The sequence below is a fragment of the Poecilia latipinna genome, unplaced genomic scaffold (genome assembly GCF_001443285.1).
Source record: "Poecilia latipinna isolate Pla-1442-1.1 unplaced genomic scaffold, P_latipinna-1.0 Scaffold935, whole genome shotgun sequence".
Classification (NCBI taxonomy): Eukaryota; Metazoa; Chordata; class Actinopteri; order Cyprinodontiformes; family Poeciliidae; genus Poecilia; species Poecilia latipinna.
The window spans coordinates 70,218-93,371 of NW_015113551.1; the positions used below are offsets into that span (position 1 = coordinate 70,218).

At 38.6% G+C, this 23,154-nt stretch overlaps 2 protein-coding genes across 4 annotated transcripts in view; one reads left to right on the plus strand and one right to left on the minus strand.

Annotated features, from left to right (window-relative positions):
- Window positions 1-475: 475 nt before the first annotated feature.
- Window positions 476-2,515, plus strand: lyrm2 (LYR motif containing 2). Its single transcript, XM_015049233.1, has 3 exons — window positions 476-605; window positions 678-818; window positions 2,243-2,515. The coding sequence occupies exons 1-3, from the start codon at window positions 564-566 to the stop codon at window positions 2,321-2,323; spliced, it is 264 nt and encodes an 87-aa protein (XP_014904719.1). The 5' UTR covers window positions 476-563; the 3' UTR covers window positions 2,324-2,515.
- Window positions 2,516-3,561: 1,046 nt separating this feature from the next.
- ankrd6b (ankyrin repeat domain 6b) overlaps window positions 3,562-23,154 on the minus strand; it is a 42,242-nt gene continuing 22,649 nt past the window's right edge. For all 3 annotated transcript variants that reach the window (XM_015049231.1, XM_015049230.1, XM_015049232.1), the window contains 11 exons: window positions 20,995-21,093; window positions 16,940-17,038; window positions 15,731-15,829; window positions 13,907-13,984; window positions 11,339-11,443; window positions 10,384-10,485; window positions 10,136-10,285; window positions 9,728-9,880; window positions 6,695-6,808; window positions 6,165-6,432; window positions 3,562-4,546 (listed from right to left, as the gene is read on the minus strand). In XM_015049231.1, coding sequence (XP_014904717.1) covers window positions 3,999-4,546; window positions 6,165-6,432; window positions 6,695-6,808; window positions 9,728-9,880; window positions 10,136-10,285; window positions 10,384-10,485; window positions 11,339-11,443; window positions 13,907-13,984; window positions 15,731-15,829; window positions 16,940-17,038; window positions 20,995-21,093 — 1,815 coding nt within the window. In that variant the 3' untranslated portion in view covers window positions 3,562-3,998. The remainder of the gene's footprint in view (window positions 4,547-6,164; window positions 6,433-6,694; window positions 6,809-9,727; window positions 9,881-10,135; window positions 10,286-10,383; window positions 10,486-11,338; window positions 11,444-13,906; window positions 13,985-15,730; window positions 15,830-16,939; window positions 17,039-20,994; window positions 21,094-23,154) is intronic.

A 23,154-nucleotide genomic window follows, 5' to 3' on the forward strand; every position in this document is an offset into this window, starting at 1 on the left:
GGAATCGTGTTCTCATACATCTCAGAATCATTGTAAGGATTTATTATTTTAGACCAATAAATGACTTTAATGATTAAAAAAAAACATAAGTGTAACCAGAGGTAACGAAGGTAAGTTCAAGAACATTTTCAGGGCACTTTAATTCATAGGTTATGTGGTTTTTTTTTTTTTTTTTTTTCCAGAAATAAAATCAGTTTAACCCGTTTTCAAAACTGTTTCAACATGGAGTGTGCCTTTTTATTGAAATCCCAGTTTCATATGTTGCTCTGCAAAAAGGTCAACACAGACTGGATACAGTCCTCTGCTCCACCCCTTTACAGAGCATCATGACCTTCGTGATGCTTCAAAAATCCTTGAACTAACTAACCTTAAACTAAAATTGAGGACTTTAGTCATTTTTGAACAAGTTTATTAGAAAGGTGATTTCCTGTTATATCATGATTGACCTCCAATCCAGCAGTTGGCGCTATTGTACCAAAGGGAGTGAGTCCTCCAGAGTCCGGTGAAACAGCTGTTAGCCTCCCCAGGACCACGGCAACCTGTCTGCTTCCACCTGGGCAGAGATGGGCTCCAGGTTACCGCCAGCAGCGCTCTCTTTAAAGCAGGTAACCCCGAACTGAGACCGACTCTGAGACTGAGAGCTGGCCTTTGGGAACTAACAGCAGCTGGTGTGTCAGTTTCTACAGAGGCAGAAGGTTCTGGGAGTTTATAGAAGCATGCTGAGGACCATCCGCCAGGTTCCGGACGAGGCGGACAGGAAGTACCTGAGAGACTGGGCCAGGGAGGAATTCAAGAGGAACAAGAACGCCACCAACCAGGTTCTTCAGACTGTTGGCTTTTCCGTTTCATAACGGACTCCTCATGCGTTCAGCCCCTCATTTTACAAGACAAGCAAGTCCGATTCATATACCATAGTCAATAGATTAATTCCAGTACAGTTGGATTCAAAATACAAGTAAGCACAGAAATTGTCAAAAAGAATATGTGGAATTAATAGCAGCAATAGTTCATCATAAATATGAAAATTGAGAGATGTTTGTTTGCTAAAGAGAAATTTAGGATTATTTCTATCTTTCTCTATTAATGATGATTAATACAATGTTCTAACTTGGTGAGTCTTTTATACAGTGTAAACTATTTTTCCAAGTTACACATCTAGATATAAAGAGCACTATTTTCTCTCAAATTTCCTATCGTTCTTCTTCAAAGCACACAGATCTGAATTAGGAGCCAACCTCCTTTGGATAATTCTATTCTTCTTGAGGTGACCACATTGTCTAATGAGGAATTAAAACTATGAACAAGAACGTCAATTTCAGAAGGACTAGAGATTAAATTTCTCCTTCCATCTGTTTCTCTGAGATTCAGAGGAAATTAAACATGGAACAGATTCTTTAAAGGTTCTAACAGCTTTATCTGATAAAGATCTTCTATACATTTTTCTCTCAGGTTTTGAGTACTGAGTTAAACTCAAAGGTTATTAAAAATGGTCAAACAGCAAAGGGTTACTGTTATGTCTTCACAGGTAATGCTGTATGTCAGCAGCACGAGGTCTAACGTATGTAGATAAGAGTGAGCAGGACTGTGGATTATTTGAGTAAAATTAATTGAGTTTATTAAATCTTTAGTTATACCACTTGTTACATCATGTAAGTCATGACGTTATCTGGCTCTAGCAGGAGAGAACCATTTTAATAAGTTTCTAGTCTGTCACTGTCCAGACCCGGTTTATGTCCAGGTGGGTCTAAACCCAGCTAGAACAAAGACGGCCTGGGACTAAACCAAAAAAACATAGGGAGCCCCCTGCTGACCATAGTTTTTCAGCATAACTTTATTGTGAACGTCAGTGCTTTGTAATTTTAATAAAGGCTTAGAGATAATGAAAACCCAGTTCTGTTTGTCAAAGAATACTACATCAGACCATAAAAAACTTTTTAATACAGAAATGTAATCAGGAAGGTAGCTGACTTTATTATTGCCATGCACACATTCTTCATGTTTTCCTCCTCATCCGTCCTAATGGATTATATTTCTCTAATAAAAGGCTGCAGCCTCAGACACTCGTCTGCTCATGTATTCTGTGTCTGTCTTTCTTCAGACAGTCTGTACTGAAATCCTGTGTAATTCCCTTTGGGATTAATAAAGTATGATTATCTGATGGTATCCACTTGATGGTGTAATAAGACCCAATTATCAGGTCTGTTGGCTGCACTGATCTCGGCTCTCTCTCTCATTGGCTCAGGATGCTATCCGCATGATGATCACACAAGCCACCAACCACCTGGAGGAGCTGCAGAAGTCTCTGTTGCTAGCGAAAAGCTGACCTCTGCATTCTTCAGGAGTGTTCTTTACTTTTCTTCAGTGAAGAAAATCAGGATTTCAGTTGGATTGACAGTATGATACGCCACCTGGTGGCCCTGTGTGTTCATGACGTCCGTGTACGAATCCAGTGTAGCATCTGCCAATCAGGTATTTCATGTAAATTAAAAAGGCAATAAAGAAACTATCACACACAGCTGCAATGCTGTTATTTTTTTATCATAACATATGTTTTCTGGCATCGTGATCAGAGTGCATTATTCATATAAAGGGAAAATTGACATTAGAAAGTAACACTGCAGCTGTTCTTCATGCAACACATTCAACCATAAACAAACACTTAGCTGAGCTTCAGAAGAGATTTATCACGTTTCATGTTCACAAAGAATCCCACCCATGTTGATATCTACTTAATGTTTTATTATGAAAGCCAAATTGTTACGACCTCAGTGTAAACAGCAAACACTCTGTATGAAGACACAGTAGGGTCTTCATACTTAACTACATTGAAGGTTACCTGTTACACTAAAATAGCATTATGAGGTACAGAACCAGGTCACTGAAGGAAGTTCTGCTCTGGGGTCTCAAACTGACCACTGCAGACTGAAAGACCAGAGTCCTGCAACATTTAGAAGTGTCCTACATCCTGCATCTGAATTAAAACTGCAGATGTAGATCTACAGTTTTAATTCAGATGTAGCAGAGCCGTGTAGCTTGGCTCTGCTAATGATGGAGCCAGGTATGCTGAAGCAGAGAGACATGTAACACTTCATGCCAGCGGCCCTGGAGGACTGCAGTCAGACCTCTGCAGGATGCACAGCTCTCAGTAAGGGACAAAACACCCGTTTCTAGTCTCAGAACGGTTTCTCCTTCTGAATATCAAGCTCATATAAAAGGAAACATTTACAAAAAGACAAAGATCCATTATTCTTCTGATGAATTTCCCCTGGATTCCCTGAGTGTGCACTTGATTAAAAAGGATGAATGACATAAAAAATGAATGTTCTACTTCTGGGGTTATATTTAAATCACTACATCTAAAATCCCAACTAATGAGATGCTTAGCTTAAATGTAAAGATCCTCCATGTATGTCTAATATTTCACCTAACTAGAGAAAAAAGCTGTTACTATTTCAGTAATGCCATGATGTGTTCTGTGGGCTTCCTTCCTGTCTCATCCAGCAAACAGCAGATTAATTACATCAGTGGCATTTTAAACATTTTTTTTAGTCTTCAACAATCTGTGTGTTAACTCTACAGCTTTAATAAAAGTCACTATGCAGTAAAACAAATGGCTGGAAATCCACCAGGTTTTTTCCACATTCAGTGTTATAAATACATCATAGCTTATCTGTTTGAATCCAGCAGGCAGCAGGCATGTCCCCACATGATGGTGTGATCATAGCAAACACTAGTGAACACTACGGATCATAGTGAACACTAGGGGTCATAGTATGTTCTATGATCCATAGTGGATTTCAAGGATGCTATATGAAGAAGATGCTGTGCTTCTTCACATAGCATCCTTATGTTAAGAACATAAGAATGTTATTTTCAATATGTACACATTAAGTCATTTGCTCAGTTCTGCAATAACAATCAGCCCCACATGGATGGAGGTGCTGAATATTCCAGGCAGCCCCACCCCCTGGAAGGCCAGAATGTTCTGAAGAGGCGCGTTAGTAGTCGTCATGGCGACTTGTCCTCAGAACACGGAGCTCTTCCTCCAGGTTAGCGATCCTCTGGACCAGAGCAGCCTTGTCGGCCTGAGCCCTCTGGTTGGCCTGCCAGCGGGCCTCCTGCACCTTCCTCTCATACCAGCGCTCCATCTGGGTGGACACAGCCTCGAAGAAGTACTGGGTCACCTCCACAGCGTGCATGCTGTCCCTCTCCTGAGCAAAGGACGGCCCACCAGAGAGGTCTTTAAGCAGCTCCATAGTCCGGATCCCTGTGTCTCCCCTTGACCTGGTCCTGCCGCCTGCATGCTTTTCATGCTGCTTTGCTCTGACTCGGCCTCTCTCTACATCTCTGCTGCTGCAGCGCCGCCCTGTGGCAGGAGACAGGCTGCTGGCTCTGTGCCTCGGTCTCCCAGCAGCCTTTGGGTCTGCCAGGCCCGCTCTCTGCAGGTTCTGTTTATTCCTCTGAGCGTCTGCAGAGCGTTCCTTAGGCCGGACCACCTGGACAGACGACAGTGCTGCAGCCTCTGTCTTATGCTCCTTCTCACCATCTGGTTGGAGGTGGAAAGGATTAGTTTAGTCAACCGTCATGCAACCATTAACTATTAATCAATTTGGGGTAAGCTGACAAAGTTCATCTGATCAGAAATCATGTTTTGTGGAGTTATTAAAAAGGTTCAATTCATGTTTTCATCTAGTTTTAGTAACACTTTATTGGTGTACATTTATCAGTGCATTGTAGGTTTTAGGGATGTAAAGCTGAACAAAGTCCCAGTTCAGTGTGTAGCTTAGTTTTAAAGCCATAGTTCTTCAGTTTGAAATGACTTCAATTAATTTTAATTGAATTTCTTTTTGTTTTGACTGTAAGCAGTGGCGTCAAACTGCAGTCCTACATTTGAATCAGAGGTCTAACTTACTGATGTGTCCTCTGTGCTGAGGCACTGAAGTGTGTGTTGAGTGATCCAGGAGGATCAGAATTAGGATCCACAGAGTGGATCCTGTATTCTAATATCCTTCTAATTTCTGATGTTTTAAAAGGTGAAGTGTGTCCAAATAAAGCTGAATGAGATACTTATATAACTCCTCTGTGCTGAGGCATTATAGAGCTTTGCACAAAGGCAAGGCTCAGCTCAGCCAGGTCACTGCAGGATGAGACAGCAGAGAGTCATACAGGAACTTCTGGGACCAGAGAATCCACTAGAACAGGGGAGCTCAGGTCCAGTCCTCCAGAGCTGCCATCCTGCAACTTTCAGATGCTTCCCTGCTCCAACACACCTGAATCAAATGAATGGCTCGTTAGCAGGTCTGTTCAGAGCTGATCCCGGTCTGTTGGAGTAAGGATGCATCTAAAAGTTGCAGGTAGCTCTCGAGGACTGGACTTGAGCACCCTGCACTAGAATAATGGGAAGGTGAGAAAATGTTTAATCCCAACTAATGTAAACCTGATGATGCATTTCTGGCAACACTTGCACTCACAAAGCACATGAAGTGCTTCATCTACTGAGATGAACCTGAGCACAGAGAAGGTTCTTATCTTTAAGTTATAAATAATAAATAAGCTCCCAAGGTTTGTGACACTCACACCAACATCCTCTCCCCAATTTGTTTCTAGTTTTCTTTTTGATCCAGCAATATATATTATTATATTAAGAGATTAAGAATTTATGTATTAGTATCACAAACATCATTTACTTGTTTATTGAGTTTAAGGTTTCATGCATTATGTTGTTTCCATGTTGCCTATTTTACATATTTGTCCACTTGATGTCGTAGTAGAGCAAATGAAGCACCAACGGCTCGAGTCAAACATTTGGATGAAATGCCTCAGTGCATCGTGAAGCTTCATCTCACCATCACTAGGCTAAACTGCATCATTAGCATGCAGTCAAGCTACACAGCTCTGCTAATGAGCTAATAATGGAACCAGGTGTGCTGAAGCAGAGAGACATGTAACAGCTGCAGGCCAGCAGCCCTGGAGGACTGCAGCCAGAGACCTCTGCTGTAAACAGTGAGTGTGTCCTGATTACTGCAGTCTGTGTTCATATGTAGTCTGTAATCAGAGCCCGTAGATTTTTTTAATTTTCTGACTGCAGGGAATGATTTGCTTTTAACTGAACTGTCTGGAACTGGTTCTGTTTACTTGTGTGGATCTAGTAGCTGAACCATCACCTGGAGAGTTCTCCACATGAACCACAAAGTAGTGGCTGGCCGAGCCGCCCTCCACCTTACTGGCTTCAGCCCGGTTGGGCAGTGGGAGTGGGGAGCTGCAGCCCAGCTCAGCAGGCTGCACGGTGCTGCTGGCTCCATCAGCTTCACACAGATCATCAGCCAGAGAGGAGGAGCGCTGCAGCTTGGTGCTGGAGTCTCCCATGAAGCGGACCTCCATGTTCTGTAGTTTGGACAAACACCAGCTCTTCAGCTCAGTAGCCAGAGACGTCTGCTTAGAGAACACACAGAACCACACAAGGCCAGCTTTAAAGGAAACTTTTACATCGTCACATTTGTTTGTCTTTGCACAAAGCTTTAAGTTGATCAACTAACTATCCATGTTCAAAGTTTGATTCATGCATTTGAGGTTAGATTTTTAGCTAAAAAAGGTAAAGATGTAGAAGACGAGAGGATGACTGAGGAGAGGAGAACCTGTAGGAAGTCCTGTAATGTTTCAGTTGGAGAGATTTATTCCAGCAGCGACTGATTACCTGTCTCTTCTCTGCTTCCAGTCGCTCCTGCAGAGCCCAGTGCTCCATCCTCTGCAGACACTCGCTCTTCTCTGCAGAAATTCTTTCCACCGTCATCTTATCCAGAGCTCGGATCTGAGGACCAGCACACGGAGCAGCATTCTGATACCAACTACTGCTCTGCCACGCCCAGTTCCTCTCCTCTGGGTTTGTAGCCAGAAGAGATTATGAACTGGTTTCTGGAAGAATCAACTTCCAGAAAACTGCAAAACAGCTGAAACACTAAGTTCCTTTAAACCTAGAGTAAAAACCCAAATGTTTAGAGTTGCTTGTGAAACATTAATCAACAATCTGATGTGTAACAACAGCAAAATGTAATGTTTCAATTGCTGACTGCTTTATGATTTTGCATTTTTATGTTTTTATGATGTAAAGCAATTTGAAATGCCTTGTTGGTGAAATGTGCCATACAAATAAAATGTGATTGATTGATTGGTTGGTTGGTTGGTTGGTTGAGTGACTGACTGACTGACTGATTGATTGATTGATTGATTGATTCCACTCAAAAAAAGATTTCCATTTTCACGTAATCCACATTGCAATGTAATTATTAGGGGGGCACTGACATGAAATTTCTATTGACAGATATCAGATCTTGTTATTGTTGTTAGGGCTGGTAACCAAGTTTTATAAATTATAAATTTCTCTATCCTTTTGTCACCATTAAAAAACAATGATTCTCTGAATCCCACAATCCTGCACTGCCTCACATGACCAAGTCCAATGAAACACCACCTCCTCTATTAAATATGTTCAAAACACTAAGCAAATATAGTTTTTACTGCAGCAACTCACACTCCATATTCACTGGGGAAAATAACACATAGTTGTTTTAAACAACATTCCACTGCTAACATCAACTCCCAACACATCATATTAAATAAAGATAAGCATTTTAAATTTGTAATTTACTTTTTTGGTATACTTCTTACTTTCCTTTTAAAGTATCCAGCCATTTTAAAGTTTGATAAATGAGGTTTAAATATGCATAACACAGGGGTCTGCTTCTCTTAGTCTGTCTTCTAAAGACAAAACACAAGAGGACAACAAGCAGCTGAAGTCAGGGAGGTGTGTGTGCGCATGTGTGCAGAAGTAATATAAATATAACTCCATGTTCAGCTTGGTTTGTCATAGCTGTTTTAAACTTTTATGTGCTTCTCTGACTATAGATATGAGGATATTTCAACACACAAAAACACACACACACCTACATTAGTAGGTAAAAGAGCTCTTACACTCATTATGACAGAACTACAGCAATGACTGGCCTCTTGGGGGCACCCAGTCTCCATAGCAACCATTACACGCCATATGAATGCTAACCTATCAGTTGGAGGCCAGGCTTTGTAAATGGGTTCTTAACTGGAACATAACAGTCTGATAAAACAGAATAAGATTGAGACTTTTAGTAACAAGTAAAGAGCGACTATGTAGAAACACCTCATGTTATGCCTGGTGGAGGATCTGTGATGGCCAGTTTTCAAGTATCTGATCTTTGGAGTTCTTTGAAATACCAAGATGTCTGAATGAGACTGACAATATTAGCTTGTTAAGGAACTAGAGTGTAACCCAACTTCCATCATCCTTCCTGTCCTCAGAGTCGTTTCCTACAAAAAAATGGTAGCTGAGCATTAGAGAGGGACATGCAGTGATCCCTCCCTCTGTATGCTTAGCTCAACTGTTCCTGCACCACTGCCCCACCAACAGGCAGGGTGGAGGAAAGTATGCAACCTGTAGTGGATGCAGAAAAGACATCACTGTCTGTCCTGACTCCACATGAAACATGTAATTTATTTTTAACTAAAACATAAAAAACAGCTGCTAATGTCCAGAGACTCCTCTAGCCTGGAATATGACGAGAATCTCCTAAAGTGACCTGCAGCTGTGAGGAGCACAATGCAGCAGCATGGAGACAAACACAAACCACCTCTCACACTGTGACTTAAACACACAACTAATTTGTTTTAATGTAACTTGTTACTTAACCCAGAATTTTTTTCAGTGTGAGACTAAGCTACCGAAGTAAAAGAAGCATTTATTTGAAAGCCTTTTGCACATCCTTTATGAATGACTATCCACTGAGTGGCCTTAAAGATTCCTGCCTTAAAGCCTGAACCGATCCCTGGCTGGGTCCAGGACAAGGACAGCTCAGACCCAACAGTCTGAAGGAAATCCAGATCAATGCTGCTCAACCACTTCTGCTTCATAGTGAATTATGTGCTAATAAAACAATATTATGATCAACATAAGGTGTACTTTGTTGCAATAAGACAGTAGACCTAAGGTAGAATTTTAAAAGATGCTCATGAAATCGCTTACATTATTCACCAACAATAACTCATTCCACATGTAAAATAATAAAGGATATAATCTCATTATGAATAAACAAACACTCTCTTGTCTCTTCCTCTCCTCCTAGAATCAATAAATTATTTGTGGTTCCCAGGAAACAATCTTTCCTGCTCACAACCAGGATCAGCAGAGGTGAGCCAAGGCTGACAAACCAGATGCCTTAATATTCCTCACATACATCTTCATTAATCAAGAGAGTTGGAGGTATATTATGAGTTTTCTGTTTGTGTGTCTGCACATGGTGGGGAAACGCTGCAGAGCCGAGGGCAAGCTGACTGAGATAACGGTGTAATCAAATGAAGAAAAGGTTTTAACAGCCTTCTAATTAATCTGTTCATTCCAAAGCAGTATCAGCATAGAGAATATCAAATACAGGAGAAAATGGGATTCAAACAGACGTTTCATGGTGATGATGGCAGCTGGATTTAATTCTGCATCATCCAGAAATGATGGTTCAGTTCAGTAAGCGTTTTGTATCAGAGCTGCTCAGGTCAGCGGAGGTCAGAACTGGAAAATACTTACAAAAGATGTTCACCAGAATTTTTGTGCAGTCCATTCATTTAACTTTTAGCCTAGATGATATGACTGTGTGTTTACAGTCAGTATGTTGAGCTATTGAGTTGAGAGAGCAGCAGAGTCTACCTGGTGTTTGCTCCTGCGGTCCAGCTGACCCATCTTTTTGTTGACCAGATCTTCCACGGCGTGGATCTCTGTCTTCATCTCCTCCTTAGTGGCTTCCAGCTGGTTCTCCAATTTACTGAGCAGTGGGTCACAGCGGCAGCCGTTCAGTGGAGCCTGCAGCACAACACACACACACACACTCACTGGGATCCAGCAGACCTGCTCTTTAAACTCTAGCAGTGTGAACTAACATTCAGGATGTTCATTGATTTAGGATTTGCTGAGCTGGTATTTTGGACAATCTAGAAAAGGCCGTAGGACAAAATATATGATGTTTTTAAACAATAATCATTTCTGAGCACTTATCAGTCCATTAAGTGTTAATAGAACTTAGAATGACACTGACCAGAGGAGACCTTGTGTACTTACTTGCATGATCTTGCCATCCTTGCCCCTGTAGAGTGTGTAGAGCTGATAAGCTTTGTAGTTGTGAGGTGGAATGGATCCATAAGGAGAGGCTCCATGTGTTTTGTTTTTCCTCCTGATCTCTCTGCGGCGCAGAGGTTCGGACAAAGATGGCTGCCAAAACAATGATCCCAGTAGTTATTGTGTTTTCCGGCACTTCCACAGCAACAACTCTTCCATGCCTTCAGCAACCCGAGCTTCATCTGTTTCACCTTTTCTTTCTGCTTCCTGGCCTTCTCTTGTCTGCTGTTTGCCTCTGCCAGTGGAGCTGCTGGGTCGCTGCTCTGGGTGCCGTCTGCAGCAGATGCACTGTCCTGCAAAACACAGTTCAAGGGATAATTATTAAGCTTTCAAATGTGAAGCAGAAAAAATGGAAATATCATGAAAAAAAACTTTGACTGGAACCATGCTTTGGGGATTACAGATGAATTCACTTCACTTCGTTATGATTCAGTTTAGTAGTGCTAACTGTGTCTCTGTTTTCCTGCTGTTGGATTCACTACTGCATCAGAAGTTTACTCTTCTTCTCAAGGCAAAGTTTATTGATATTACAACCTCAGCTGACCACACTGCTTCACAACAATTACAGGTAGCTAAATCATAAAACAGAAAATAAAATTAAGTTTAGTAAAAAAAAAAAAAGAAAGACAAGTACAAAATTGGCAGAAATAATATGATTAAAAATCAAGACAGACTTAATGTCAGCTGCAGCGATTTCACAAAAACTCGAATCACTCAATTATAAAGAACGCATACTGTAAGCATAGCTACATATTTCATGAATTGTGGACGATGTCTGATGGACTTCTGAACTGAGATGTTATTTCCACTGTTATAATACGTGAAAAGCATCGAGTCTCAGCCTTAAACAACAGGCAGGAGGCAGTGTTTCATTAGCTGTATTTGAGGCAAGTTATAACCAGGAGTGTTAGCATAAAGATTTAGTTTTGTATTAGGTCAGATCGAATGAGAATGTTCAGGAAAAACAAGTTTGTTCAGCAGCAGTGTGGATCAGAGAGACGTAAGCAAAATAAAACAAACTGACTCAAATCTTAAAAAAAAAAAAAAGATTTGATTTTCTTTTACCATCACCTATTTTAAAGGTAACCTCTGGAATCCGTTATGGATTCCAGAGGTTACCTTTTCAGGTCCTCCTGATTTACTTACATTACAGCTCAGCATCTCATCTCTGGGCACCGACCGCGCTCGGCGGTCTGCTTTCAGCTTCTCTCTTCTCTTCCTCACAGTCCTGCCACGCATGAAGCTCTGCACCTGCACATGACACACACAGATCACATCACACAATGATTCACACGACGATACACACACACAAAACTCCAATTTATACTAAAAATAATATTTTTATTTAAAAATGATGCAAAGACTAAAGCATCATTACTGTGTAATGATGTAAAGCATATTTACTGTGGAATTATAAATATTTTTGCAAGAAATGATTGAGATAGTACATTAGACAATGGTTAGTCTAACACTGAAGGACAGTGTGTGTGAGACCTGTCACAACATATGTGAGAGCAAGAACTGAATTAATTCAGACTCATCACAACACAGTTGTGATGCGGATCCACACTGTAAAAAACAGTGTGGGTCTAAAGTCTGCCACGTCCTGCAGCACAAGGACACCTCTATGTACTTCAAACAGGAGATCACTCCTAGATCTGAATGTTGGAGGTAACCAAGTTCATTTGAAAATATAACTTATGTAAATAGAAAAGATGAATATTCTCTGTGCTCTTCACCATTTAACTCATCAGTCAGTGGAGGACAGGAAGGACTACAACTACCAGGGGGTCCACATCGAACCATTAGTCCAGCAATCAGTCATTCTGACGTTCAATTGGATTAAAAACATTTGGAACATTCTGCAGATTTTTAATTTAACCAGTTTTTTATACATTAGAAATATGTTAAAAGATGCAAATAAACACATTTTCAATTCCTTCCTTTAAATAATAAAATGTTATTTGACAGCCATAAACTGTTAAGCAAACAGTTTATGGCTGATTTGGTGATTCGCTTTGGATTAATACATTAATAATTGAATAGCAAAAGGTGCTTAATAGAAATTTTTAGCAGAATTTGAAACAGGTGAAAGAAAAGTTTAGTGCAGAACCATCCTGGATAACCAAACGGGGCAAGCATACTCCTATAACCCTGTTGCTATAGCAACTAGCCGAACTCTGTCCTCCCTCAAACCATCACACTGCACAACCAAATATCTCAGGCAGGAATACTGCCTCTTTGGTCAAACCAATTCAATGTTCACTGCATTCTCAACTCTGTGTTTTAAGTTTTATCTAACCATTAATCGATGATGTGCATTTTGTTTTGCAAACTCATTTAGAAATTATATTTCACTGTACTATGAACTATAGTGTTCATAGTTAGTTTTTTACATGTGGATCCCACACTGTAAAAACAGTGTGGGTTGTCAGAGAGCAGCTCTCTGACAACCCACACTGTTATAATGTAATTTCTGTTATATATCTAATAACAAAAATTAGAAAACAGAAATAGAATAACATAGAATCCTATGTTAAGTGTATAAGATTATCCTTCTGGTGACCTGAGGATCTGTTCAAACTAGACAGATATGGCAGCATAACACAATGCATTTCACCAGGCCCACTAATGTCTGTGGAATAAAAGTCATGTTTAATTCCAAATCTCTGACCTTAATGGGTATTTGAGTGTTATATAAATTGCTGCAGAGGCTGTTGGTACAAATGTCTGATTATTTACACAGCAGGTCTGGAAGCAATCAGCTTTCTGTTAAACATGCCTTAGTTCAAAACCAATAGGATTATTAATTTTGGGATGTGTTTAGTGACTGATTAGATATTTAAAATATGCGCCACATTCCTCTATTTAAATGTACAACAATGTTGCCAAAACATCCAACTAAAGAAAAGTAGGATTTATTTTTAGGGTTAAGACAAACGCAGTTTCTGTATGATGAAATTATTAAGGCGGTAGAATGAGCCAAAGGCTTAGAACCACTCTGTGAATATCCTGATGTGAATCTGGTTCAGATCTGAAAATGTCTGACAGACATCTCCTTCCAACCTGATGGAGAACAACAGGCCAAACTGCCTGAAGCCAGGTGACTTTATATTCAAAACTGCTGCTGAGGTTCTGTATTGTTGCCAAAAAAGAAACATCAAAGTGTTAAGCAAAGGCTGTGAATACTTATGTACATATGGTTTCTTAGTTTTCTATTTCTAATAAATTTACAAAATGCGAAAAAAATAAAAAATAAAAAAATATCCCGTTGTTATATCCTATAATGAGATATAACAATACCCCATTGTTATGATGGCATATTTTTGAGTAGAGATCAATTTAATACAATTTGGAATGAGTCTGTAACATGGCTTGTGTCAGATGTTGTAGAGTCATTAAAGCTAGAGGAGGTGACACATCTAAGCAAGAAAAATAAAATAGCTGATGATTATAATAAACATGTACTAAAAGATAATAATATATCCTATTAACTTTAATGCAGAAAATATCACTAAAAGTAGGATCCGTTCTAAACATTGGACTTGTAGTGTGTTTAAAATTAAAATCCTCATACAGATCAGACTTTTTATGTACTTGAATATCTGCCTAATTGAATTCTTTCTCCTGAGGGCTAAAGCAAGAGACTAAAACTGTCCATTTTGTTTGAGGAAGATTGTGTTTATTGTTTCATTAGTCATCAGAGCGTTGTACCTGGGGAGCCTTGGTTAGAAGCAGAGCCACCTCTGGGTTGTTGTGATCTCTGGCATGGTCCAAAGCAGTCTGACCTGCCTGAAGACACACACAGCGAAGTAAAGAAGCTGAGCGCAGCTCTGGTACCTGGCAACATTAAATGATGTTCTCTTTACAGTCATATTCAGTCTTTTAGAATATATGTTCTGATGAGGCTCATTTGCCAGATTTAAAGTACTTTATGAAAAAGAACAAAAAACTTTTTTATGCAGGTAGCAGACAGATGTGAAATTTAATTCATCTAAATGTCTCTTCAAACAGAGAACCATGTTTAGTCAAAGCCAGTTCTTATTTCTGAACAGGACAATTTGACCTCACCAGGTTGGTCATCTCAAGCTGTTTATCAGAATGTCTGATAAGTGAAAAAGTTTGAGTAAGATCAGTGGTCTCATTTTGTTAAATGTAGAAGTCTGAAGGCTGCTAAATAATTCAGCCACTGAGTTTTATTCCATAAATGATTCAATAAATTAGTTAATGTAGCAGTCCTCGCAGTCAGGAGGGAATTATTATTATGGCTGATCGGAAAACCTGGCAACAGCCTGACGACAGAAGGAAAGAAAGCAATAAAAAGAGCTGTGCATGATAAATGATACGTGTTCTGTCTGTGAATCAGAGCTCCTCTTAGCCTCATTTCAACTTCTATTTCGTCATCAAACTTTCACCTGAGCCTCCAGCCCCATTTTATTCTTATAATAGTTTTGCAAATTACAATTATTGTAATTCTTGAATTTAGCTCCCAAATTATTTTTTCTTTGTTAAAGTGTTTCTTGCATTTGTTTGAAAAAAAAAAAACAAAAAAAAAAACAACCACTGGAATCTTGAGTTATACCGACAAATCTGTTATTCTTTTCTATGTAAAAAGTATATATTTTTCTGTAAATTAAATTTTCATCCTTTTGATTAATTTTGAGAAGTTTATAAGTTGGATTGATTAACATATTATTTTATGTAGTTTAGCTTTTCTCATAGCTGAGCCTTATTGCTCAGTTTAAATTGTAAATTGAAGTCTCATATTCTAACCATTAAAATTTGAAATACATATTTGACTTGCGTGTCTATTGTTCTTGCTACTTAATAGAAATATACATGCAAATGTAAGGAACTGATTGCTCAAAGAATTACAGATTCCTTGAAAAATGATTCTAATAGATACAGCAAGAGCACCAAACCAATTGTGTTTAATGAACATAATCTATTTTTACATCATTGTGACTTTTATTAGTGAAGGAATGGGGAGGTTTTACCTCTAGAATGAATCAGTTCCTCATCTGATAAAGATGCTTGTAGCTGACCGAGCAGCACAAAAGTTGTTGTTTTTAATTTATATAAGCAACTATTTTGTCTGTCAAAGTTCTGGATTTTGTCAAAGAACATCAACAGTAACAGTGAAATCAATCTGACAGTTTCACTGAAATCTGCCTGCCAGAGTGTAGACTCAAGTAATATATTTGATAAGACTAATTAGACTTTTTCCAAGACGACACATTGTAGAACATTGAAAAGCAAATATCAACTAGTCTGTTGGTAAAGTGAATGTAGTTCAAAATGCTTAGGTGAAGCATTTTGAGAAAAGATCTTGGGACATATTCTCATGAAGTAAGTGTTTAGTTATACTGAATATTTATTTATTGGAAAGGGTTTTTATTTTTGCAGTATTTAAAGAGACAGAACCAACTTGATGGCTTTTGTTCATTACTGTTTAAGTCTTATTTTAACGCCCATTACAGTAGAAACAGGTTCCACTACTTTGCGGTGTAACAATGATAATCAGTAAAATGAACCCACATTGTTTTGAATCTGACTGTCTGCTCCAGCCTCCAGTAATAGACGAACAGTTTTCTTGTGGTTCAGAGCAGCTGCCACATGGAGTGGTGTGTCTCCAACCTGCAGGACAAACAAACTAATTAACATGCATAGAGTTGTTGGGATTCAGGGTTAGGTTAGACATTTGACAAGTAGGCTCTGAGTGTGCAGATTTGGTTTAGGAACAACATATATTATCTACATCTTATGGAGAATGCAACTGGCCTGTCACAATGACCAATTTTGCTGGACGATAAATTGTCCCAGTAATTATTGCAATAAATCATAATATTGTTGTTTTTAGACCATATAATGCAAGTCAATCCTTCAAAGACCAATACACTGTCATTTTATTAATAATAATTAACACCAATATTCTTGCTGGAAAATATTTTAAACATACAAAATAAATAAATTAAACAGAAATAAAAGCTACATACAATCTAAACCATAAATAAAATAGGTAAAAATAATCATCAGAACAGAAGCGATCAATTTATCATGCGATTAATTAATTAAATGATTATTGCAAGAGGCGCAAGTGTAATCTTATGTGCCATCATCTGCTGGTGAAGCAGCATCTGACCCAGTGACTTAAAGAAGCTCAAAGAGCCGCTGAGGACAGCTGCTTCTGTTCTGGCAACACCCTGAAAAACCTTTTTTGTCCAATGATGAGTACGAACAAACACAGATCATCGTCTACATCAGTCTGTTATGGAACAACACAATGTTTTAACCCTTGTGCGTGCGAGGACTGAGGCAAACATACAAGGACTGAGGCAAATGATACAGGTGTGGTGTCGGCTGGACCCCATTTGTAAACACAAGGGTTAAGCCAAATGCTTCTTCAGAGCTGCTACAATACTGACTGCTACAGGAGATCCTTCCTGACACCAGGATCTACAACAACTCTGAGGAAAACTGGGAGGCTCAGTGGTAGAGCAAGCGTCCCACATACACACGTCTGATTCCTGGATCTGTCCATCTTCCTGATTTAATTTAAGAGGCACACCTGACTTTGATTTATGTTTTAAAAGATTTTTAATTTTCCTGATTTATTGGTCAAAATAATATGGTTAAAAATAAAGTAGGTGGGATTCTGGCCACTTTTGCCATTAGCAGATAAATGTATGACATGTTTTTCCAAAAAAAGCTTTGAAAATTTCCCTGGTTTTTACTGAACAGACTTACTGTGTTCTTCTCTGACACTGAACAAAAAGCTCCCAGCAGGATGCGCAGCATAGCCACGTGATTATACCGAGCAGCCACATGCAGACAGGTGTCGCCTGCCTGGAGACAAAATACAAGTTCATAAACTCAGATATCTGTAAAACAGGAGGGACATGACCAACAGAACTTATTAAAATATTATAAATATTTTTTTTTTATTCTTAAATTTTTAAAACACTTGGGTTCAATCCACCTTTTTTTCACTGCAGGTGCTCAAGAAACCATAATATTCCCAAATAAACCAAACAAAAACAGAAATGCAACACTTTTGTTTATGTTCCCATTTTTAATGAGCTGAACTCAAAGATCCAAAACATTTTCCATCGATCCTGGAGATGAACATTTGGATGTGGAGGTCCTGGGCTGGTGTGATTAATGCACTACAGAATGTTTCACTGGGCACTTTGTTCTGCACATAAATGTTGTGTATGTTTCCAGATTTAAAATAATCTGGAACCATGTCCGTAACAAGCTTTTATCAGAAATGTTCGGCTTGTACCGATGTCTGGTCGGCCTGTTGGAAGATGAACCTCCACCAAAGTCTTTTCTTAATAATAATAATAATAATAATAATAATAATAATAATAATAATAATAAAAACAGAAATCAGCTTGTCATTTTTCTTCCAGATTTATGCTTCACTTAGTATATATCATATAAACTGTTGTGAAAAAGAGTTTGCCCCTTTAACATTTCTGCTATTTTTTTTTGTCACATTTAAATGTTTTTGATCATCAAACAACTATAAGTATCAGATAAATCTTACCTAAGTACATACAATAGTTTTCAAATTATTTCAGATTATTCCATTTGCAATGAATTTGTTCATTCATTATGGAAAAGAACGATTCAAACCAACCAGATCCTCCTGCATCTTGATTTGTTTAAGTATAAAAGGTCGATCAATACTTAAACACCGCTTACCTCCAAAACCTTCCCTCAACAACCCTCCCAAGTCGTCCCTCCCACACACACACAACACACCAATAAGACGCAAAATTCCTCCACAATCATTTGAAGAACTCATAACCAGGCATTGTATCACAATCAGTTAATGCTATTTGTTGCTGCGAAGCGAAGGACAACAAAGTTATTAGGTTTTAGGGGATAGCTTTTCCCTTAAAAATTAATTATCGTTTGAAAACTGATTTTGTATTTACTTTGCTCTCTTATGCAATCCCTTCTTCAGCTCACCAAGCAGGTTTTCTAAGGTCTATGTCTGGGACTATTTTCGCTGTAGTGGGAATTTGTTTTGGTTCATTAAACACCCAATGACGATCCATTTTCAGTTTTTTGTCAGAATCCGCCATCAGATTGTTATGAGCCATTGATAAATAAGTTCATTTTCATAATAAAACATGTTCCTATACCAGCTTCCTTTCATTCTTCAAAAGATGAGACAATGTCAGTTACTAAGACTTGAGTGTCAGACCAGGAGTCTAAGTCGAGTCCTTAGGACACAAATCTACTGCTCTTAAAATAGACACCCATTTAAATAGGTGTCCTCAGGATATCAGGTACATAAAGAAAAGTGATTGTTACTACTGAGCTGCACACTTACTATGTGTGATCAAGGTTATCATTGTGTGCAGCAGAGATTTGAGGTTGAGACTCCTTTGAGATTTCAGACTTGACTTAAGTGTGTTTGTGCCATTAAGTCATACAGATAACATTTTAATTGTTAACACAAAAGAACCATAAGATATGGGATTTTTAGTCCATTGCTGATGGGAATTTTAGTCCATTGCAGCCATAATGACTCATATTTGAAAGGCCGCCATTGCAACATGACAGAAACCCGCGGCCTCTGTCCAGACCCGACACGAGCTGAGGCTTACACTCACTGCAGCATCTAAAGAGAAACCACTACAGAGCACTGTAAGCTATCATTACTTATAGTGTAAAACTACATTGTGTTGAGCCAAAGTTAAAGGAGTGGAATGACATGCTCAGTGGTGCAGCATTCTGCACAGCGAGGCCACCTGCATCCTCTCATGCTACTGATAAGCTGAAAAATGCTGATGCCATTTCCTACAAGCCTGTGGGAATTAAACAACTGAATGGAATCTTTCCACAATACTCATGTGTATGGAGTCCAAACAATAACTGGATCATTTCTTTTCTCTTTTATAGTGTTTATGCATGGGTTTTATTTCATAACGAAATGAAACCCATAACACTATTTTTCTTTTTTTTTCTTTTTTTTCAAAATTGTTCTGCACGTTTTTATCAAATGTAAACATTTCCACTGAAACATTTCTCAATAAGGTTTAATGTGTTTGTTGTGGTTTTACTCTTCTTATTTAACCATGATCTGTTCACATGTGGTATTAGCTTCCATCCTGGCTGATTCAGATGCTGCTTTAATTAAAACCATATTCGGCATTAAAATTGGACCTAAATGACCAGCTCACAGTGACCCACTTTGCATACAAAAAGTCCACATGGCAGCATTACATAATAGACTGAAAGCAGTCTATTATGCATTAGCATTAGCTGCTCTCAGCTGCTCCACATGCCTTCACTCAAACATCACACAAAGGAGAAGATGTCTCTACATCTCTGCAAAGATAATATAGCTTTATGATCCAGAAGATTTTTGGGAAATTATTGTAAAAACTGACGAGACAAAAGTCGATCTTTGCATTGCAACAAAAAATAATAATAATAATAATAATAATAATAATAATAATAATAATAATAATATTGATACAACATTTTTACAAAGAACATAATTCTTGGGGTGTGCTGTGGTGGTGCAGGGGTTAAGTACAACCCATGTATGGAGGCCTTAGTTCTCGACGCAGCAGTCGCAGGTTTGATTCCTGGCTTTGGCGACCTTTGCTGCATGTCTTTCCCCCTGTCTCATTACCAACTTTCCTGTCAATTAACTATCAAATAAAGGCCACTAGAACCAATAAAAGCTTTAAAAAAAGAAGAAAACAAAAAACATCATTCCAACAGCCAGACATGGTGGTGGTAGCATGATGGTGTGGGGCTGCATTGCTACATCAGGACCTGGATAACCTGCCGTAATGATGGAACCGAGAACATTTTGAAGGGGAACATGTAGACAGGAGGCTCAACAGCTGAGGTCGACTGTATGTTTGCTAGGAACCAAAAGCAGAAAGATGTCAACACTGACGAAGGCTGCTCTGAGAGAGTTTACACACGAGTGAAGCTTCAAACTGTGAGCTCTTGGTGCAGCTGTGGCCATCTGCTGCTAAGACAATAACAAGCTCTTCTGGCACTTAGTTTATTGCGCAACAACAAATTTGTTCTCTTTCCTGCTTATGAAAAAAAATGTGTCACATAGTCTTATAACAAAGAGCAGGGCTTTGCAATTTATTTAGTATTTTCTTTTTTTTACATTTTAGGCTTTAAATGATCACAAAAACTATGGAATTAAAAAAAAGAATTATTAAACAAATTCTTCCACCAGATGCTACACAAGTTAGCTTTTGTTTTTAACAGCAACATTAACTCACTGAGTTGGTTTTTAAACTCAGTGAGTTAACGTTTTAGAAGTGGGGGAGTTTAACATTGACCAAACCACGGAATTATAATTTTTTTTTTTACTATAATTGAGCAGCAAAATTAAGAGATTATGTTGGTATGGAAATAGTCCAGCATCTACCCAGCTCAGAACCAGATGTCAAACTGCATCTCAAAGGCACAAGATCAATAAACAAACATCTGTTTCACAAAGTCTTGGTGTGTCATCAACTAAGACCTAACAAACTCTAGCTTTCATTGGGGTTGGAGCTCTTAGAGATTCACATGACAAATACTCAAAGTTAGAATGATTCCTGGTCAACATTTTGAAGCAGTTTCCAGTTGCAGGAACTGCCTCAAAATGTTAACGTTGGGCTGTACACTGGTTGTGGTGACCCACATGGAGCCAAAAAATATTGAAGAAAAAAAAAAAAAAAAAAAAAAAAAACAATGTTTCTACTTTCATTTCCGGAATGTTGGCAGTGAAACATGCTTGTCCCTGAAGCCTGCTGAAAACCTACATGGTTTTGGCTGTCAGGTCGGGATCCACCGAGCAGCAGGACCTTGGAGCTCTGGGTGTGACCGTTCTGACAGGCCAGGTGGAGAGCTGTGTTCCCAGCCTGAAAACAGTCAAACACAGAATACACTATTGCTGACATTTATTTTTATCCATCATATACACCATTTTTTGATTTTTGTGATGTTACTGTAGAAGAAAAAAAAAAAGAAAAAATAGGAAGCAGGCCATATTTGTGCAGCAGTTTGTCACCTCAGATAGCTTCTGTATTGAACTGGGTTCTAGTTCTCTCACATATTCCTTCTGATTTAATACATGCAAATTTATCTGTCATGCTCTCACATTTAATCCTTATACATTTCTGTACCGATTTCTGTATTTCACAGCAGTGAAATATTGATTTTTGCTAAAATAAATGAGAAAAGAGATTTCAAGTAACCGGACATAAATGACAAATTGTTTGGTTCTTCATGTTCTGACCACTTATCTGTTACATAATCCTACTACTCTCCAATGTTTGCTATTATTCCAGCTCTTAGTATTCTGACTCTTTCATAGAAGCTACAACTGACAGCTTTTACAGTTAAACAGAAAGCTGTAACAGCTGTGATACCTTCATGGAGGGAGAAATCAGCTACTGCTGACAATAACTTCAGGTTCTCCTCCCTGTCTCTCTTCTAGACAAAACACACAGGTGTAGAGGTGCCGTGCATGACAGCCTGGTCTGTGGGGCAGCTGAGGCTACTATCCAGTAGTCACCATGTCAATGGGAGTAGAAATTACAAAAGAAAATATAACCCAAATGAATAAACATATGACATCATTATTTATTTAACATCAAATAAAAACACCTCATTTTGAATGAGAGATCTGGCCATTTTATTTTCTATGTAGAGCCACAGACTGATCCCCTCCATGCCACAGTGTGCATAGAAATGAACATGTTATTCATTAGCCTGACATTGGTGCTTAAAACATCCATTTTGATTGGTCTGGTCTGAGATATGATTTTCTGAGACATCATATGCCATAATGAGTAAAATTGCAAAATATAAGAACTATTTTTGCTCTATGTGTAATCTATAAAATAACTACTCCACTTTCTGAGATGACATGTACACGTTTCAACTTCTAAGTACTAAAATCATTCAATGTTTATTGTGGTGTGCAAAAGCAGAACAAAAGACTCATTAAGTCAAAGAAATGTCAGATCAAACTAATGTATGTAATCTGGCCAGGTCCTTCATCTGTAACACAGGAGCTTCCACATCCAGTCCTCCAGAGCTAAAACCATGCAACTTTTAGACACATTACTTCTCCAACACACCTGTATCATAGCAGATATTGCAATCTGCTATGATCTGTTACAGATCTCTTATGTTACATAGGCCTGTCACGATAACAAATTTTGCTGAGCGATTAATTGTCTAAAAAATTATTGTTGCGATAAACGATAATATTGTTTGAAGACCTTTTTACACTAATTTAATGGAAATGACATTAATGGAAATGGCAAGGGATATCCTGCAAAAAATAGATACACGTTATTTTCAAAAGAACACTTAACACTGGAACTGATAAACAAAATAAACAAAACAACCAAAAACAAAAATAAAATGAACTCTCAGTGTACTTTAACAAAAATGCACTTGAATAAAAACTAAACAACATAAAACCAAAGTAGAAATAATTACTACATTCAACCAAAAGAGTGCAGATTATGAAGTGTGTATACTATATTGCCCTTCAATAATCATTAGGTTTAGATAGAGAAGGTGGACATATCCAACTACCTGATGGAATACTTCACTCATTCCTGCCCAGTTCACACTACACAATTTTTTTGCCACGATTTTCCCCTTACGACAGTCTTAGAATGTTAAATGTTCTAACACTGTCGCTTGCAATTTCATAGCCGATCATCCTGTAGTGTGCCGTGTGTCACGAATGATCGGGTCCAGTCGGTAGAACCTCGTGGCCGCTCCGATCTAAATCAGGGGGAGCAAGAACGCTCCAGTGCTTTCTGAGGGGAAAGCACGGAGGGGAATCCCAAACAGCTGACACTGTGCAACCCAGAGATGATATGTGGAAACAACATTAATGTTTATTCAACATTTCGTGCAAAGAATATCCACAGAAATGACCAGAAGAGGAGTTGGAGCCA

What these genes read in the sequence shown, in the direction of transcription:
- lyrm2 (XM_015049233.1), top strand. Translation starts at nt 564, where the DNA reads ATGGGCTCCAGGTTACCGCCAGCAGCGCTCTCTTTAAAGCAG. An exon ending in CAGCGCTCTCTTTAAAGCAG is followed by an intron (nt 606 to 677) that starts GTAACCCCGAAC and finishes CTGGTGTGTCAG; the next exon opens with TTTCTACAGAGGCAGAAGGT. An exon ending in ACAAGAACGCCACCAACCAG is followed by an intron (nt 819 to 2,242) that starts GTTCTTCAGACT and finishes TCATTGGCTCAG; the next exon opens with GATGCTATCCGCATGATGAT.